Source organism: Pristiophorus japonicus, chromosome 15 (genome assembly GCF_044704955.1).
Source record: "Pristiophorus japonicus isolate sPriJap1 chromosome 15, sPriJap1.hap1, whole genome shotgun sequence".
NCBI classification, from domain to species: domain Eukaryota; kingdom Metazoa; phylum Chordata; class Chondrichthyes; family Pristiophoridae; genus Pristiophorus; species Pristiophorus japonicus.
The window spans coordinates 138,138,139-138,158,005 of NC_091991.1; the positions used below are offsets into that span (position 1 = coordinate 138,138,139).

Sequence of the window (19,867 nt, forward strand, 5' to 3'; positions counted from 1 at the left end):
CACGTGTTATGCTCCTCCTGTATTATGTGGGAAATCAGGGACGCCTCCGATGTCCCTGACGACTACGTGTGCTGGAAGTGTATCCGCCTCCAGCTCCTGACGGACCGTGTTGCAGAATTGGAGCTGAAGGTCGATTCACTCTGGAGCATCCACGATGCTGAGAATGACGTGAATAGCACGTTTAGTGAGTTGGTCTTACCGCAGGTAAAGGGTCCACAGCCAGATAGGGAATGGAAGACCAACAGGAAGAGCAGTGCAAGGAAGGTAGTGCAGGGATCCCCTGCGGTCATCCCCCTGCAAAACAGATACACCGCTTTGAGTACTGTTGAGGGGGATGACTCATCAGGGGGGAGCAGCAGCAGCCAAGTTCATGGCACCATGGGTGGCTCTGCTGCACAGGAGGGCAGGAACAAGAGTGGGAGAGCGATAGTGATAGAGGATTTAATTGTAAGGGGAATAGATAGGCGTTTCTGCGGCCGCAACCGAGATTCCAGGATGGTATGTTGCCTCCCTGGGGCAAGGGTCAAGGATGTCTCGCAGCGGGTGCAGGACATTCTGAAAAGGGAGGGTGAACAGCCAGTTGTCGTGGTGCACATTGGTACCAACGATATAGGTAAAAAAACAGGATGAGGTCCTACGAGACGAATTTAAGGAGCTAGGAGCTAAATTAAAAAGTAGGACCTCAAAAGTAGTAATCTCTGGATTGCTACCAGTGCCACGTGCTAGTCAGAGTAGGAATCGCAGGATAGCTCAGATGAATACGTGGCTTGAGCAGTGGTGCAGCAGGGAAGGATTCAAATTCCTGGGGCATTGGAACCGGTTCTGGGGGAGGTGGGACCAGTACAAACCGGACGGTCTTCACCTAGGCAGGACCTAGTAGGAGTGTTTGCTAGTGCTGTTGGGGAGGAGTTAAACTAATATGGCAGGGTGATGGGAACCAATGCAGGGAGACAGAGGGAAACAAAATTGAGACAGAAGCAAAAGACAGAAAGGAGATGAGTAAAAGTGGAGGGTAGAGAGAAACCCAAGGCAAAAAACAAAAAGGGCCACTTTGCAGCAAAATTCTAAAGGGTCTAAGTGCGTTAAAAAGGCAAGCCCGAAGGCTCTGTGCCTCAATGCGAGGAGTATTCGGAATAAGGTGGACGAATTAATTGTGCAGATAGCAGTTAACGGATACGATGTGGTTGGCATCACGGAGACATGGTTCCAGGGTGACCAAGACTGGGAACTCAACATCCAAGGGTAGTCAACATTTAGGAAGGATAGACAGAAAGGAAAAGGAGACGGGGTGGCGTTGCTGGTTAAAGAGGAAATTAATGCAATTGTAAGGAAAGACATTAGCTTGGATGATGTGGAATCGGTATGGGTGGAGCTACGGAATACCAAGGGGCAGAAAACGCTAGTGGGAGTTGTGTACAGACCTCCAAACAGTAGTAGTGATGTTGGGGAGGGCATCAAACAGGAAATTAGGGGTGCATGCAATAAAGGTGCAGCAGTTATCATGGGTGACTTTAATCTACATATAGATTGGGCTAACCAAACTGGAAACAATACGGTGGAGGAGGATTGCCTGGAGTGCATAAGGGATGGTTTTCTAGACCAATATGTCGAGGAACCAACTAGGGGGGAGGCCATCTTCGACTGGGTGTTGTGTAATGAGAGAGGATTAATTAGCAATCTCGTTGTGCGAGGCCCCTTGGGTAAGAGTGACCATAATATGGTGGAATTCCACATTAGGATGGAGAATGAAACAGTTAATTCAGAGACCATGGTCCAGAACTTAAAGAAGGGTAACTTTGAAGGTATGAGGCGTGAATTGACTGGGATAGATTGGCAAATGATACTTAAGGGGTTGACAGTGGATGGGCAATGGCAGACATTTAGAGACCGCATGGATGAACTACAACAATTGTACATCCCTGTCTGGCATAAAAATAAAAAAGGGAAGGTGGCTCAACCGTGACTATCAAGAGAAATCAGGGATAGTATTAAAGCCAAGGAAGTGGCATACAAATTGGCCAGAAATAGCAGCGAACCCGGGGACTGGGAGAAATTTAGAACTCAGCAGAGGAGGACAAAGGGTTTGATTAGGGCAGGGAAAATACAGTACGAGAGGAAGCTTGCAGGGAACATTAAAATGGACTGCAAAAGCTTCGATAGATATGTAAAGAGAAAAAGGTTAGTAAAGACAAACGTAGTCAGAATCAGGGGAAGTCATAACGGGGAACAAAGAAATGGCAGACCAATTGAACAAGTACTTTGGTTCGGTATTCACAAAGGAGGACACAAATAACCTTCCGGATATAAAAGGGGTCAGAGGGTCTAGTAAGAAGGAGGAACTGAGGGAAATCTTTATTAGTCGGGAAATTGTGTTGGGGAAATTGATGGGATTGAAGGCCGATAAATCCCCAGGGCCTGATGGACTGCATCCCAGAGTACTTAAGGAGGTGGCCTTGGAAATAGCGGATGCATTGACAGTCATTTTCCAACATTCCATAGACTCTGGATCAGTTCCTATGGAGTGGAGGGTAGCCAATGTAACCCCACTTTTTAAAAAAAGGAGGGAGAGAGAAAACAGGGAATTATAGACCAGTCAGCCTGACATCGGTAGTAGGTAAAATGATGGAACCAATTATTATTCAGGATGCCATAGCAGCGCATTTGGAAAGAGGTGACATGATAGGTCCAAGTCAGCATGGATTTGTGAAAGGGAAATCATGCTTGACAAATCTTCTGGAATTTTTTGAGGATGTTTCCAGTAAAGTGGACAAGAGGGAACCAGTTGATGTGGTGTATTTGGACTTTCAGAAGGCTTTCGACAAGGTCCCACACAAGAGATTAATGTGCAAAGTTAAAGCACATGGGATTGGGGGTAATGTGCTGATGTGGATTGAGAACTGGTTGTTAGACAGGAAGCAAAGAGTAGGAGTAAATGGGTACTTTTCAGAATGGCAGGCAGTGACTAGTGGGGTACCGCAAGGTTCTGTGCTGGGGCCCCAGCTGTTTACACTGTACATTAATGATTTGGGCGAGGGGATTAAATGTAGTATCTCCAAATTTGCGGATGACACTAAGTTGGGTGGCAGTGTGAGCTGCGAGGAGGATGCTATGAGGCTGCAGAGTGACTTGGATAGGTTAGGTGAGTGGGCAAATGCATGGCAGATGAAGTATAATGTGGATAAATGTGAGGTTATCCACTTTGGTGGTAAAAACAGAGAGACAGACTATTATCTGAATGGTGACAGATTAGGAAAAGGGAAGGTGCAACGAGACCTGGGTATCATGGTACATCAGTCATTGAAGGTTGGCATGCAGGTACAGCAGGCGGTTAAGAAAGCAAATGGCATGTTGGCTTTCATAGCGAGGGGATTTGAGTACAGGGGCAGCGAGATGTTACTACAGTTGTATAGATAGGGCCTTGGTGAGGCCACACCTGGAGTATTGTGTACAGTTTTGGTCTCCTAACTTGAGGAAGGACATTCTTGCTATTGAGGGAGTGCAGCGAAGGTTCACCAGACTGATTCCCGGGATGGCGGGACTGACATATCAAGAAAGACTGGATCAACTGGGCTTGTATACACTGGAGTGCAGAAGAATGAGGGGATCTCATCGAAATGTTTAAAATTCTGACTGGTTTAGACAGGTTAGATGCAGGAAGAATGTTCCCAATGTTGGGGAAGTCCAGAACCAGGGGTCACAGTCTAAGGTTAAGGGGTAAGCCATTTAGGACTGAGATGAGGAGAAACTTCTTCACCCAGAGAATGGTGAACCTGTGGAATTCTCTACCACAGAAAGTTGTTGAGGCCAATTCACTAAATATATTCAAAAAGGAGTTAGATGTAGTCCTTACTACTAGGAGGATCAAAGGGTATGGTGAGAAAGCAGGAATGGGGTACTGAAGTTGCATGTTCAGTCACGAACTCATTGAATGGTGGTGCAGGCTCGAAGGGCCGAATGGCCTACTGCTGCACCTATTTTCTATGTTTCTACGTTTCTATGATACAAAGTCAGGTTGCCCACACATCTACAGTGGCAATGCAGCCAGCTGATTAGTCCAGTCAAGACTCAAGCCCTCAGGTGAGGGCAACATCAGTGCCAAGTGACTCATGATACGACAGTACAGCCAAGCACCACTAGCATCCTTGGCCCTCAGGTATCACCTCAGTGGAACATCGGGACAGTTTTAAGAATAGCACAAAGCAGTTTTAAGAACAGCGCAAAGCAGGTTGGTAAAAAGAAGTGCCTGTTATAAATACATAAAAGTGCAGTAAAACTATTTTTTAAACTTCATTCATGGGATGTGGGCAAAGCATTTATTGCTCATCCCTAATTGCCCTTGAGAAGGTGGCCATGAGCTGCCTTCTTGAACCATTGCAGTCCGTGTGGTGAAGGTACTCCCATTGTATTGTTAGGGATGGAGTTCCAGGATTTTGACCCAGCAACGATGAAGGAATGGTGATATATGTCCAAGTCAGGATGGTGTGTGACTTGGAGGACAACTTGCAGATGATGGTGTTCCCTTGCGCCTGCTGCTCTTGTCCTTCTAGGTGTTAGAGGTTGCAGTTTGAGGAGGTGCTGTCGAAGAAGCCTTGGCAAGTTTCTGCTGTGCATCTTATCGAGGGTACACACTGCAGCCATGGTGCATAGTTGGTAGAGTGAGTGAATGTTTGAAGTAGTGGATGGGGTGCCAATCAAGTGGGCTGCTTTGTCCTTTATGATGTCGTGTTCTGAGTGTTGTTGGAGTGTTATGATATGATGTCCAGTGTTCCAAAGTATATCTGTTCTTTGTTTGGTTTTTGTATTTGAGAGGATGTTTGAAAACCTGTTTGCAACAAAGGACACAATCCCTTCAATGCCACTTCAATGAAATGTCGCCTCTTTAAATAGATCTTTTCTGATACATTTTCAAGGAGCACAGTGGTCTATAGACTCTGGAGGGATGGTACCTCTGAGTTAGTCTTTTTCTCCTTTGGTTCTAGCTTTATTGTTTGTGCTTCTCTCATTTCCTCTTCCTCCTACTCATGTTCTGCATTCCCTAAAGACATATATGGGAATGGCCATTATGAACCCATGGTAACGGCATCAGCAGAGGGCGGGAAGAAAAAGATTTCCCTGCCTGAAACTGCTGAAAGTGCACAGAATCTTAACTTAGCAGTGCAGCTGAGAAAATGTATTTCTAATCTTTTTAGTCAAAGCTGATATTTCAGACAAAATCTGTGGAGTCTGTGATGTAACCACTTCTCTGGTTTGCCAAGTCATGTGGATAACTTAACTTAAGAAAAGGCGGATAAGTCAGGTGCAATTCTGGCATAAATGATAGAAATTCTGGGACAGCAGGTTTTGCCTTCATTATTCCGTCATTTATGTACCTGCATCACTTTGGGAGTGGGCTCATCTTATGCTGCCACTTGGTTTCACCAGAATTTAGCACATATTTTAGGAAAGGTGTGATCCTTGTGAATCTATTTAACTGCAAATTTTTGCTTCTCTGCATTGGATATGCCACTTTTGGCCTAAAAAGATGCAGAATTTTGGCCCCAGAATCTCAAGTTTTATGTCCCACCCACATCCAGTTTTCTTTTCCTCTCTCCAGAAGGCTGTGATTTATGCAGGGATCATCATCCTAGGCAGTCCCTTGGAATCGAGGAAGACTTGCTTCCACTCTTAGCATGAGTTCTTAGGTGGCTGTACAGTCCAATACAAAAATCACAGTCTCTGTCACAGGTGGGACAGATAGTCGTTGAGGGAAGGGGTGGGTGGGACTGGTTTGCCGCACGCTCTTTCCGTTGCCTGCGAATATGCAGGGATATGGTTCTGTGGGCACCGGTAGTTCTCCAGTACCTTACCAGAATGGACACTCTTCATGTGTAAGCCAGGAAAGTGAGTGCGGCAGGCTATAAGCCATGGAGACATCACAGTTAAGTCTAAATTTGTTCTCATCTGAAGTCTATACATGCACAGTTTGCAACAGGAGCCACTTAATACCAATCAAGAGTAGGAACAATATTAACTTTTTGATTTCTTGCCTGGCAACACTGAAACTACTTGTAGCACCCCAACAATACTCTGATATGTCGCACCATACATTTACCAGTGAGCATTTGGGCAAGTTGAATAGGATATGAAAACTCTAGATCTCTGGATATACACTTCCTTTAATATGTAGGCCGGGATTCACTTCCACGGTCCTGCCCGAAGTTAGGCATGAGGGAAAATTTGTGGGATGAGACCGACCACCCCGACCAGAATTTTCTTCCCCCTGCCTCCACTGGGACCACTGCTGGCTAGTCTTTCTTAATCCCAAGGTCACAATTTGGAAGGTGTGGTAGGTCCCAGGAAGCAGCGGTAAAAACCATTCATTCATGTCTGCCAATCTGCTAAAGCGTCCGCCTAGTGGCAACCCAGGAACATTCGGCAGGAGGCATGGTGATGTCATGCCAACTCATTTCCATACAATTTCAATGCTCCTTCCCACTCAAGGAACCCCTGAAAATCCCAGTACAGTGTATAATCTTGGCTCAGTGGTAGCATTCTCACCTTTGTGTGAAACAGTCAGCGGTTCAAATCCTACTTCAGCAACTTGAGCACATAATCCAGGCTGATACTTCAGTGTAGCAATGAGAGATTGCTACATTGTCAGAGGTGCCATCTATCAGATGAGACGTTAAAGCAATGTCTGCCTGCTCAAGATGGGTGTATAAAAGGCCCCTTCGCACAATTTGAAAAGGAGTACTGAAGTTTTCCTAGTGTCCTGGCCAACATTTATGCGTCTACCAGCAGCACTAAAAAAAATGACTTGGTCATTTATCGTACTGTTGTGTGTGGGATCTTGCGATGCGCAAATTAGCTGCTATGTTTTCCTACATTATAACAGTGACTAAACTTCAATAATACTATATTGGCTGTGAAGCACTTTGGGGCATCTTAAGATCAGGAAAGGCACTATATAAATGTAAGCTCTTTCTTTCTTCTTTCTATTTAAAAGGATGAAAACCATCACCAAAGGTCTTTGTCCCATTTTTCTCTGCCACATGCATGGGAAATAAGCATTCCAGCAGAAGAAAACAACACTACAAAAAAAATTAGAAAAAGTAGCAAGGGTAAATGCAACAAAGAAAAATGAAAACTGGCAAATGTGAGTCACGGCTGAAAAATAATATACAGACTGAGGATTGTCCCTGTGCAGTAACACTCGTAGTGTACAGAAACTGAGAAGGGTCATGATACAAAAATAAGAGGGACCATACTACAGTGTCAGAAAATCTTAAACATTTTTCTTCCCTTTCCCAGCTCGGCTGGGTCAAATTCTCCAGCATTCCAGGGAAATAACCTCAGTATTATTACTTGAGTCATATGCAAATTGCCACAGGGACGCACAAATTAGCAAAGTTAAAGGATTGGTGTAGGAAAGAGGATTTCCATTTTATGGGACACTGGCACCAGTACTGGGACAGGAAGGAACTGTACCACTGTGATGGGCTTCACCTGAACCAGGCTGGGACTAAGATCCTAGCTGAAAGGATAAACAGGGCTGTATAAAGGAATTTAAACCAAAAAAAGGCTCAGGTAGGAATAAAAATTAAAATAGCTTAAATATTACCAAAAGGAAGTCCAGGTCATATAAGCACTTCAGGTTCAAAAAAAATATGGGAAATAACAATAAAACAACATTAAATAAGACAAAAAAACAAGGGATATGATTCGTTAAAATGAGTGTTAAAATAACATTAGGTGAGGACAGGGTTTATTGCCCAATTAAAAACTCTAATTTCTTATGCTACGTGTGTTAAGTCCTGACTCTAATGTACTGACTTACACGAGACACATGCTGAAGTCAAGGTCACTCAGGACCTGCACCTTTAATTCCAGCTCTCCAGTGCTGCACTTGCCTGAGACCTCCCTTTATATACCACAGTGGGATAGGTATGGAGTGTCTCCTGCACGTGCACCCCTGGTGGTAAGGTATGCTTATTGTTACAGGTCATATCCAGTTACAGGCATGTATAGCATGGTAAGATACAGTTATATACAGTAATGTGAAATACATGACAACGTGCATTCGGCTAAAGAAATTAGGGGCCCAAAATTCCACATTGCCTTTTTTTGGCGCTATTTAAGATTTAACGGCAGATTATTTACAGTGAAGTAGTGGCAAAAAAAAATCAGAAGCTGCCGCTCCTATCTCTGGCCGAAAGGTCCCCGCTGCAGTTGCCCCTCTCCCTAGCTTGGCTTCCACCTCCCCCCCGGGCTTCTTTGGAAGCCCAGCACAGAGCTCCTGTGTCCGGCCAAGGGAGATAAACAAGATGGTGTCTGTAATGCCGATTTCTATCTGATTCCAATTTGGTACAGTAAGGTTTTTCAAGGCGGTCCCCAGTGGTCCCCAGCGCCGTTTTTCAAAAAATCCTTATTGGCAAAATGCACAAAAAAGGGGAAAAATGGTATTATGGGTAGGTTTGATGCCGAGTGACGTCATAAAAACCTTAACTAAAAAAATCGACCGCTACCTGTTGAGGACAGGCGAAACTTGCAAAATTAAGTTAGCTTCAAAAAACACGGATACCTCCAAAAATTTGCAGTTAAATTGTGGCGAATTTTGGGCCCCTAGAAGTGCAAATTTAGCTTAAAGGGTATGACATCATGGCCATCACTGAGAATGGTTACAAGATGGGCATGACTGGAAGATAAATATTCCAGGTTATAAGGTCTTCAGAAAGGACAGGGAATTTGGAAAAGGAGAAGGAACAGCAATATTGACAAGGGACGCTATTACAGAATTAGAAAGAGGGGCTATCAGTAAGGCTGAGCAGGCAATAGAAACGCAAAGGGTAAAATTGAGGAATAGAAAAGGATGCAAGACTTTGGTGGGAGTTGTTTATAGACCTCCAGATGGCAGTGATAAAGTAGCAGGGTACATAAACATGGAGATCAGAAAAGCATGTAAAAAGAGTAGTAATAATGGGAGACTTTAATTTCCACATAGACTGTTGAAGCAGAACAGCTCAAGTGCCAAGACAGCAAATTTCTTGAGTGTATTCGGGACAGTTTTCTGGAACAATATGTTCTTGAATCAACAAGAGAACAGGCCATACTAGATCTAATGATGAATAATGAGCCTGAATTAGTCAATAGTCTTACAGTAAGGGAACACCTAGCTAAGAGTGACCATAATATGATAGAATTCAATATTAGTTTTGAGATGGAAATGATTGAGTCACACACCAAGGTTTTACATTAAGGTACAACTGACTTTGGAGGGATGAGGCAGGAACTGACCACAATAGACTATTAACGGAAAGAACTACCTCAGAAGTACCACATATTAGGCTGGTTAGAAGAACTGAAGCCCATGGGAAAAATGGCTCAGAGATAGAAAACAGAGAATTGTGGTGAACAGCTGCTTTTCAGACTGGAGGTGGAGTTCTCCAAGGTTCAGTACGAGGGGCATTGCTGTTTTTGATATACATTAATTACTTGGGCTTGGGGGTACAGGGCACAATTTTGGAATTTGCAGATAACACAAAACTTGGAAGTGTAGTATACACTGAGGAAGATTGTAATATACTTAATATATTAATATATTAATATATTAATCACTGGGAATGAATCTTAAAGACAGCAAATAACTGATTAATTTGCTTCAATCGCTGATTTTCTAATTTTAACTTAATTTATAATTATGATATATTTATTTAATTTTGTTTAATTATAATTAATCTTTATTATACTGATTTTACTATTGTATACTCCTTATTATATTATTTACAAAGTATTTAGAATTTTTTTTTAGATTTTTCGTCTGTGTCTATCTGCGTGAGCATTTTGGCTGCTGCTTCAGACCCAAGCCTTTAACCTCTTTTTGCATTTCCTTCTCATGCTTTTTCTCTCTCAATGGTCAATATCTAACGTGATGTAAAATTGTTGTGAAGCGCCTTGGGATGTTTTACTAAGTTAAAGGCGCTATATAAATAAAAGTTATTATTATTACTTCATGAGGACATAGACAGGCTGGTGGAACTGAAAGGTCAAAATTCACGGGACCACCCCAACCCCCCATCTCCCCCCCCCCGCCACCCACACCGCCCCCCCACCAACCCCCCCACCAACCAACCCCCCCACCAACCAACCACCCCCCACCCACCCCTCCATAACCCCCCCACCTCACCCCTCACCCTCCCACCTCACCCCACCCCGCCCCTCCACCCACCTCACCCCCCCCACACCCAGCTCCCCCACACCCCGCTCAACCCCACCCCCACCACCTCCCCACTTCCTCCCCCCACACCACCCCACTTCCCCCCCACCCCACTTCCAGTATTTGGGCTCATTGGAAAGGAAATTTAATTTTGGACTACCGACCGGAAAGTTTGAAATCCTAAAGTGCTTATGGAAGAAACTACGAACTTTAATCGAATTTTGGACTTTTACAAGACAAATTCAAGTCTGTGGGCGGGCCTAAGGAACTAAAGAAGCCCACTTGATTATTGGAACTGTCTGGGTGTTGGGACTAAGGTAAATTGTCTGAAGAAAGGCCTACTCGAAAACCCTTCTCCACAAGAGACATTTACATTGCAACAATAACTCAGAGATGGCCAGCCATCAAACTAAACTGAGAAAAGCCATCTTCAACATGAATAAGAACAAAGGGCCCACTACAGCCTGTATGTGAAAATCAAGCACAAAAGGACATTGCGATTACCAAGCTAATATTTCCACCAGGAAACAGATTTAGAAGTACAACCCACCCAAGACATATTAACTTTTAACGAGCCCGCCAAAATATTACAAAGGAATGTCAAGCCCGCCAAATTTAAACAAAGAATTCTGGACTGATTTGGCGCGAAGGTTAGGACAACTCAAACCATATAACTGGCCCCCTGTTGTAACAGAGGGTATGGCACACTATGCCATACAACTGAGGGTATGCCATACTACGCTGATGTCATCAAGAAGGGAGAGAAACCAACGCAACAGTTGTAAACGAACTTCTCCAGCCTCGAAGTCCTGAAGGAAGAAAGAACATCACCATCGCGACAACAACCGACCACAGCCAACGTGGTACCACCGAAAAACTGCAATCGACCAGACTTGAAACAAAACTCCAACAGAAAGAAACCAAAGAATCGAAAGTTTCCACTCTACAATCTAAGTCCTGACTACCAACAGGTGAAAACATTACCTTAAAAGACGTTGAACCTATTTCTAATGAAGGAAACCGGGTACTTACCCCATAGATCCAAAACGCGCCTTACCGCATCAGCGGACTCAACCCAACTGAAGATTGCGCAGTAAGAAGTCTTCTCCGACGTTCGGGATACGGCAAACAGAACCTACAGAATTCAACGAACCCCGAAATCGCGAACTACCGCTAACTAACAGAAAGGATTGGTAAGCATAGTCCCTGCCTGCCCTGGAGTCTAACCTAGCTAGGATTAGATATTGGGAGGTGGGAGGTGTAACTTTTACTGTAACCCCCTTTGAATGTGTAATGTATTGTTCTTTATTCGAGTGATTATAAGTTTGACATTGTATTTTCTTGTCTGTAATAAAACCAAAGTTCTTTTGCACCAAACCAGTTGTCCTTTGCACTTTATCACACCCCCCAAATAAACCCAGAGTCGAGAACCCAAGGGAGTGGGAGCAATTCGAACCACTCAAGTAGGTCAGAGGTGAACCTGACCCCCCGGACCACCCCTTACAGAACGGGTGGACGCATGACAGATGAAATTCAACATAGAAAAGTGTGAGGTGATGCATTCTGGTCGGATGAATAAGGAGAGGCAATACAGGTGCAGCGTTCAAATTCCAGAGTTCCGGAATCCGGACCAATCGGTGGCAGGGTCGTCCGGAATCTGTACAATGTTCCAGAATCCGGACCCGCCGACCCTACCGACCTTGGGCCCCGCCGGTGCCCGACCTCAGGCCTCACCTCGCTGCCCTTTCCTCGCCGCCGCTCACCTTGCCCTGCTTGGCGCCGCTGCCCTTACCTCGGGGCCTCCTCACCGGCCCGCCCCAACACCTCCTCTGTAACGGGGCCCGCCGGCCTGAACACTTCCTTGGCGACGGGGCCCACCCGAAGAGCTCCACCTCGGCGGGGCCCGCCCGAACACCTCCTTAGCCGCGGGACCCCGCCTGAACAGCTCCTCCATGGCGGGACTCGCCCGAACAGCTCCTCCATGGTGGGGCCCCGCCTGAAGAGCTCCTCCATGGCGGGACACCACCCGACAGCTCCTCCATGGCGGGGCCCGCCCGAACAGCTCCTCCATGGTGGGGCCCCGCCTGAAGAGCTCCTCCATGGCGGGACACCGCCCGAACAGCTCCTTGGCGGCGGGGCCCCTTCTGAACAGCTCCACCTCAACGGGGCCGGTTGCCCGAACAGCTCCTCGGCGGCAACCTCCCTTTCTGATGTTCCGAAATCCAGAAATACCCGAACCTGGGCTCGGGTGTTTCTGGATTCGCGATGTCAGAAAGACGATTCAAAGTCCGTAAAAACGTGGAATCCGGAACGGCCTTGGTCCCAAGGGTTCCGGATTCTGGACGCTGCACCTGTATATGCCAAATGGTACAATTTTAAAGGGGGTGCAAGAACAGAGAGACCTGGGGCTGCTTGTGCACAAATCTTTGAAGATGACAAGACAGGTTTATAAAGCCGTTAACAAAGCATATGGGATCCTGGGTTTTAAAAATAGAGACATACAGTACAAAAGCCAGGAAGTTATACTGAACCTATACACAACAATAGTTTGGCCACAACTGGAGTATTGTGTCCAGTTCTGGGCACCAAACTTTAGGAAGACTTTGGAGAGGGTTGTAATATATTTGCTTCAAGGGTTCTTTGCGTAAGAATTCATAGCAACACATTGCTATTAAGAACTAGTTGGTTTATTAGCAAAGATTTATCACCCTACAGATTACCAGTTCATCCACCAGGCTCACAACCACCTGCCCCATCATGGATCCCCTGAACTCAACTGGCTGGGGTTTTATTGAGTGTTGTGAACATCACGTGACTGGCCAAGCCACTCACAACTCAACTGCTCTACAACTATTTTAGTTGTATCAGTAATCAAGTGCCCCCCTGCTTTTTTTTTGGTGGGGGAGCACACAGCAAAAACTTTTCAAGTGCCCGCTTGTTTTTTTTTTTGAGGGCACTCGAAACACAAATTATACAAGTGCCCCTTGGCTAAAAGTGGGGGAGGGGGGGCACTAAAACCAACAACTTAAACAAATTAAATTTTAGACATTAAAATCAAATTAAAATTTAGTTGCTAGCGGTGATGATGCCAACAAACCTGTAAGCATACTCACAGGTGCATACATTACACGGTACAGAAGAGATTTACTCGAGGTTCCAGGGATGAGGGATTGCAGTTATGTGGATAGACTGGAGAAGCTGTGGTTGTTCTCCTGAGAGTAGAGAAGGCTAAGAGGAGATTTGATGGCAATATTTAAAATCATGAAGGGTTTAGAGTAAATAAAGAAAAACTGTTTCTAATGGCTGTTGGGTCGATAACGAGGAGGCACAGATTAAAGGTGATTGGCAAAAGAATCAGAGGCGACATGAGGAAAAACATTTTTACCAACAAATGGATAAAATTTGGAATGCACTGCCTGATAGGGTGGTGGATATAGATTCAATAGTAGCCTTCAAAAGGGAATTGGATAAATACTTGAAGGTATGTTGGGAAAGGCCGGGGGAGGAGGGGGACTAACTAGATTGCTCTTTGAAAGATCTGGCGCAGACTCGATGGACCAAATGGCCTCTGACTATTCTATTATTCTATGAACAGTGGGTGGTGTTCAAAGAAGTACTTGGTTCAATACAAGACCTGTACATACCCCTAAAAGGCAAGAGCCCTTCATGTGTAATTAAACAACCATGGTCAACAAGGGAAGTGAGAAATAGTATAAAATTAAATAAATGAGCTGAAACGAAGGCAGAGAACAGTAGCGATCCCACAGACTGGGAGAGATATAAAGAACAGCAAAGGGATACAAAGAAAGTAGTAACAGCTGCAAAAAGAGAATACGGGAAAAAGCTTAATCGATGTATTTAAAATGAGAAAGAGATTCGATAAGGTAGATACAGAGAAACTATTTCCAATGGCCGGGAAATCCAGAACAAGAGGATATAACCTTAAAATTAGAGCTAGTCCATTTAGAAGGGAAGTCAGGAAGGACATTTCACTCAAACGACAGTGAAAATCTATAATTCACTCCCCCAAAAGTCTGGACGCTGGATCAACTGAAATTCTCAATACTGAGATCGATAGATTTTTGTTAGGTAAAAGTATCAAGGGATTATGGAATAAAGGTGGGTAAATGGAGTTGAGGTGCAGATCAGCCATGATCTAAATGGCAGGTCAGTCTCAAGGAGCTGAATGGCCTACCTCTGCTCCTATGAAAGCGCCTGCCACTCACTTACGTAGCCCTGCACCCATGCAAAAGACCAGCTCACGCAAGTTTCCTGCATTTACACAGTAATGCACTGACACAGACTTACACTAAAACAATTACGCACAATACGACCCAAAGTCACCCAATATCAGCATAATTGAGATTTTTGGAGTTTGATAGTGATTTTCTTTGGAATAAAAAAACATTCTTATGGAATCCTGCAATATTCTTAAAGTGTTGCCAGTCTCAGTGCACACCAATGTTTTCGAACCCTGCCTTCCCCCTGCCATCAGAAAGTCTCAGCAGCTGAAATTGCCTCCCCAATGGGCATACTCTTGTTCTGCACAATTAACAAAAGAGAAACTGGCATAAATTTCAGCATCGTTATGGCTCATATGGGATCAATGAAATTCCAGGCCCATGATTCATTTATCTGACAACTGCTCTGGACTACATTCTGCATTCTCTTTAACTTACCGACTAATCTAGACTGTCTTTTCTCTTACCTGATGGTTGATTCGTCCTGCTTCCGCAAGACATTCCTCTGCTTTTCCAAACTCTTCCTGCTTTATGTAAAGCCGAGCCAGAACCACATGATATTCACTACTTGGTTCAATTTCAGTGAAAATCAGCTCATGTGCCAAGGCCCTTGATACAAACTAATAGCAAGAAGAAAAAAAAGAGTTTTACTGAGTTGATAATAGCCAGACGTACCACAATTTGGCAGGCTTGTCATAGAGAGAAAGAGAGAGAGTGAGAGAGGTTTAAATAAATGAATTAAAAAAATGCAGTAAATGTATTATTAGACATTCACAGGCCGTGCAAACCACTTTGTTAATACGCTAGCATGTTGTGCTGAGTCAGAGATCATAGGTTTGCAAGCCACACTTCCCTGCATATAGACCAAGTCGTTCCAACAGCGAGGGAGGAAAATGAAGGGTGATTAAGGTTTGGATCACCTCAAGCCTTTGTCATGTATTTCTGAGCCTGTAGTTATAGAGAAGCATTGGCAGAGGCTAACACTAGCTATTACTTGCCACAGAGGATAAATCGTAACCAAAGTTAGGCAGAAATAACAAAAAACTGGAAAAGAAAATAAGGATGCAATAAATAAGAAATGACAAAGGCAAATTGAAGAAGAAAGAAAGAATACACTGCACTGAATTTCTACAGGGCTCTAACAAGCTCTCGCTGTCGATCTGGTGGAACTCCCAGGGAAAAGTATTACGGTGGGCGATCCATGGAATTTGTGCCCCACCTTTGCAGAGTGAAAAAATTGACAAGACACATCATAATTCTCAATGTATAGATTATTTGTTCTTAATGCTCAGCATTAAAGGTACTAAGTACCACCAAGTAATTATTCCAGTATCCTTTATGTGTGTAAATAATATTCACATAGTTGGGTTTATATTCTGTACATAACCTGAACTAAATTGTACTTTCACCTTGGGAGAACAGAAATTGTTCATCATATAAAGTTGTGAATGCATTGGTTGTAATTTACCAAAATTCCCTGGATTCTGGGGAGGTCCCAGCAGATTGGAAAACTGCAAATGTAATGCCCCTATTTAAAAAAGGAGGCAGACAACAAGCAGGAAACTATAGACAGTTAGCCTAACATCTGTGGTTGGGAAAATGTTGGAGTCCATTATTAAAGAAGCAGGACATTTGGAAAAGCAAAATTGAGTCAGGCAGAGTCAGCATGGATTTATGAAGGGAACGTCAAGTTTGACAAATTTGCTGGTGTTCTTTGAGGATGTAACGAACAGGGTGGTTAAAGGGCAACCAGTGGATGGTGTGTTTGGACTTCCAGAAGGCATTTGACAAGGTGCCACATAAAAGGTTACTGCACAAGATAAAAGCTCATGGGGTTGGGGTAATATATTAGCATTGATACAGGATTGGCTAACTAACAGAAAACAGAGAGTCGGGATAAATGGTTCATTCTCTGGTTGATAACCTGTAACTAGTGGGGTGCCGCAGGGCTCAGTGCTGGGACCCCAACTATTTACAATCTATATTAACGACTTGGAATGAGGGACTGAGTGTAACGTAGCCAAGTTTGCTGACGATGCAAAGATGGGAGGAAAAGCAATGTGTGAGGAGGACACAAAAAATCTGCAAAAGGACATAGACAGGCTAAGTGAGTGGGCAAAAATTTGGCAGATGGAATATAATGTTGGAAAGTGCGAGGTCATTTTGGCAGAAAAAAATCAAAGAGCAAGTTATTATTTAAATGGAGAAAGATTGCAAAGTGCTGCAGTACAGCGGGACCTGGGGGCACTTGTGCATGAAATACAAAAGGATAGTATGCAGGTACAGCAAGTGATCAGGAAGGCCAATGGAATCTTGGCCTTTATTGCAAAGGGGATGGAGTATAAAAGCAGGGAAGTCTTGCTACAGCTATACAGGGTATTGGTGAGGCCACAGTTTTGGTTTCTATATTTACGAAAGGATATACTTGCTTTGGAGGCTGTTCAGAGAACGTTCACTAGGTTGATTCCGGAGATGAGGGAGTTGACTTATGAGGAAAGGTTGAGTAGGTTGGGCCTCTACTCATTGGAATTCAGAAGAATGAGAGGTGATCGTATCGAAACATATAAGATTATGAGGGGGCTTGACAAGGTGGATGCAAAGAGGATGTTTCCACTGATGGGGCAGACTGGAACGAGAGGACATGATCTTAGAATGAAGGGCCGCCCATTTAAAGCTGAGATGAGGAGAAATTTCTTCTCTCAGAGGGTTGTAAATCTGTGGAATTCGCTGCCTCAGAGAGCTGTGGAAGCTGGGACATTGAATAAATTTAAGGCAGAAATAGACAGTTTCTTAAATCGATAAAGGGATAAAGGGTTATGGGGAGCGGGCAGGGAGGTGGAGCTGAGTCCATGATCAGATCAGCCATGATTGTATTAAATGGCGGATCAGGCTCGAGGAGCCATATGGCCTACTCCTGCTCCTATTTCTTATGTTCTTATGTAATCATCTAGGATAAGAATCCACAGCTTCTCATGATCATCTCATTCTTACTTAACCAACTATGTGGTCATTTCAACTTTACATAATTATTAAATGTAGGTTTGTTTCTGCTTATTAAAATTACAGATAGTTTAAGGAGTTTCTGAGTCTTGATGCTGATAGTAATGTGGCACTGCAATGGGCGCAGTCTGTATTCTGGGAATTAAGAATGCCATTCTGAAAGTTCAATTCATGAAAGAGCACTAACAAGTGTATTGTAGCTGGATGAATAAAAAAAATAAGTATTGCAAAGTAAAACTTATCAGTAATGGGGTGTTGCACAGAGGTTGCTCTCACCTTTCAGTACAAGTTTTTTTTACAGTTTTGGTTGTCTCCATGCCACAAATCATTTCCTCCCCACAAGAAATTAATCTGCTCCTGTTTCCAAGATGTGATAAGGTACTATATAAATACAAGTCTTCCTTTAAATAATCATAACTGACCTGCAGAGCATTAACCTCCAATAGAAACAATGCTGCTTGCATGAAGATACTTCTGGTATGTCTATGAATGGTCTCTCTCGGTGGCTGTTCATGAACAGGAGTGGGTACTGCATCATCCTGTTGTATTACTGTCGGGACATCGATTGTTGAGCCAATTTTCCTTTCTGAGCCCTCAAGGACTTCGATGATCTTGGTTGCTTCTGCAATGGCAGAATATTTTCAAGAGCCTGATACTCTACAGCTCTGTATAACATTTTTGATTTGAATCTAAAGCAACATTTGTTAATCTCAACATTAGTCAGGCTTCACAAAACACATTTAGAGTCAGGGAAACAGATGGGCCTGTTCACTTGCTTATGTCCTTGCTCTGTTGGAATGGAATGCTGGACCTCGACAATTCTCCTGGCATCTCGACTGCTTCTTTTTCCCCCCACAATTTTCCTTCCTCCACTCCTGCAGGTACTGACTCATGCCAGTGAACAGTGTGTGTGAGCTTAGCCATTGAGTGTTTGCACAAAAAAGAAATGAGAGCAGATATCCTGACATTACAAAAGTGACTACACTTCAAAGAACTTCATTGGCTGTAAAGCACTTTAAGACGTCCGGTGATCATGAAAGGCTCTAGATTAATGCAAGTCTTTCTTTCTTTTATCCATTATGCCAGATTTCTGACACCACTACTTTGTCCCAAGATTTCCTGGGGAAACCCAAACCCACATCACTGAGGCTGTGTCAGTTTCTACAGTAGACATAGACTCAGCACAAGAACTTTAATGATATCAAAGGTGGCAGCAGATAAGTCTTTATTTCACAGGAGGCCTCAATGCTGACAGCCTCAACCATACCTGCACGACTTTTAGGCCTGCAGCCATTCCCAATCCCGGCGCAAAGCCCGCCAGCATGTAGGTCTTTGCTGGGAGTATTCCTGGGCTATTTAAATGGTTCAGCACAGGAGAATTGTGGGTTACAAGTGTAACACACCTCAGGTATGCTGCACCTGTAAGGCACCTAGCAGGGGCTCAGAAAGGAAAATTGGCCCACAATCTATTCTGGTTAATTGGTTACTTAACGATTGGATAATTCAAATTTTGTATTTTAAAAAAACCTTAAATTCAATGTTATTTGGAATTGTTTGATAGTTCATATTTGTAGCACAAAAATAGACTTTGAAATAAAACAAGTAGATCGTTTACAAGTGACATTTCACCGACACTGTCCTATCCAATTTTAGTTAAGTTGACTGAAAATCCATATTGTTACCTGTCCAACATGCTTCGGATATTGGAAACTGTCACAGTTTAGCTCATTTATGCTATGTTACAGATGCGTCAACAACAGGACATAGACAAGAATTGATCAAAAGTCACGAACACTACTTTAAAAACTAGGGCTGGATTTTCGGTTGCCTGATGCCTCAGTTAGCGACCCAAGGGGAATGTAAGAGGTTACCGACCGGGAGCACAGCATTTGGTGCCCCGACCAAAAATTCATTAGAGGCTCACTGGGGACGCAAACCAGCCTGGCTACTGGCAATCATTCCAATCATGACGAATTCCTGGTGCAATGCGCATGCTTGCATCCTGGTCGTAAAATTAGGTGCGGCCGCCTCATTTATCTGCCACCAAGAACAACATCTGGAAATACAGTGGGTACAGGCTTGCAGAGTCATTATCTGGTGGCTTCTTAATGGGATGAGGAAGCGCTTCCCTCGGAAGTCACATTCAGTGAGCCTCCGAGTTTGCAGTGGCACAGAGATATAACAGTTCAGCTCAAGAGAAACTTCTTTGTGAAACGTTAATGGGGGCATTACTTGTTTGCCAGCGTCGCATTCTACATGCTCTAGCAAGGCATCGGCAACAGAGAAGGACCGCTGGGCATGTTGGTGGCCGAAGGGGGAGAGCCCCTCGATGTTGGGGCAGGAGGCCTTACCCCCCATAGCTTTACTGGCGGCAACACACATAACTGTACCTCTCCGAGGAGCAGTGTGTCAGAACTATGCGCTTCCGAAAGGA

The 19,867-nt window shown here is 44.0% G+C and overlaps 1 protein-coding gene across 7 annotated transcripts in view; it reads right to left on the reverse strand.

The window, feature by feature from the left end:
* Nucleotides 1-19,867, reverse strand: part of cfap70 (cilia and flagella associated protein 70) — a 195,755-nt gene that overhangs the window by 16,832 nt on the left and 159,056 nt on the right. For all 7 annotated transcript variants that reach the window (XM_070900968.1, XM_070900971.1, XM_070900973.1 and 4 more), the window contains 2 exons: nucleotides 17,856-18,055; nucleotides 14,901-15,053 (listed from right to left, as the gene is read on the reverse strand). In XM_070900968.1, coding sequence (XP_070757069.1) covers nucleotides 14,901-15,053; nucleotides 17,856-18,055 — 353 coding nt within the window. The remainder of the gene's footprint in view (nucleotides 1-14,900; nucleotides 15,054-17,855; nucleotides 18,056-19,867) is intronic.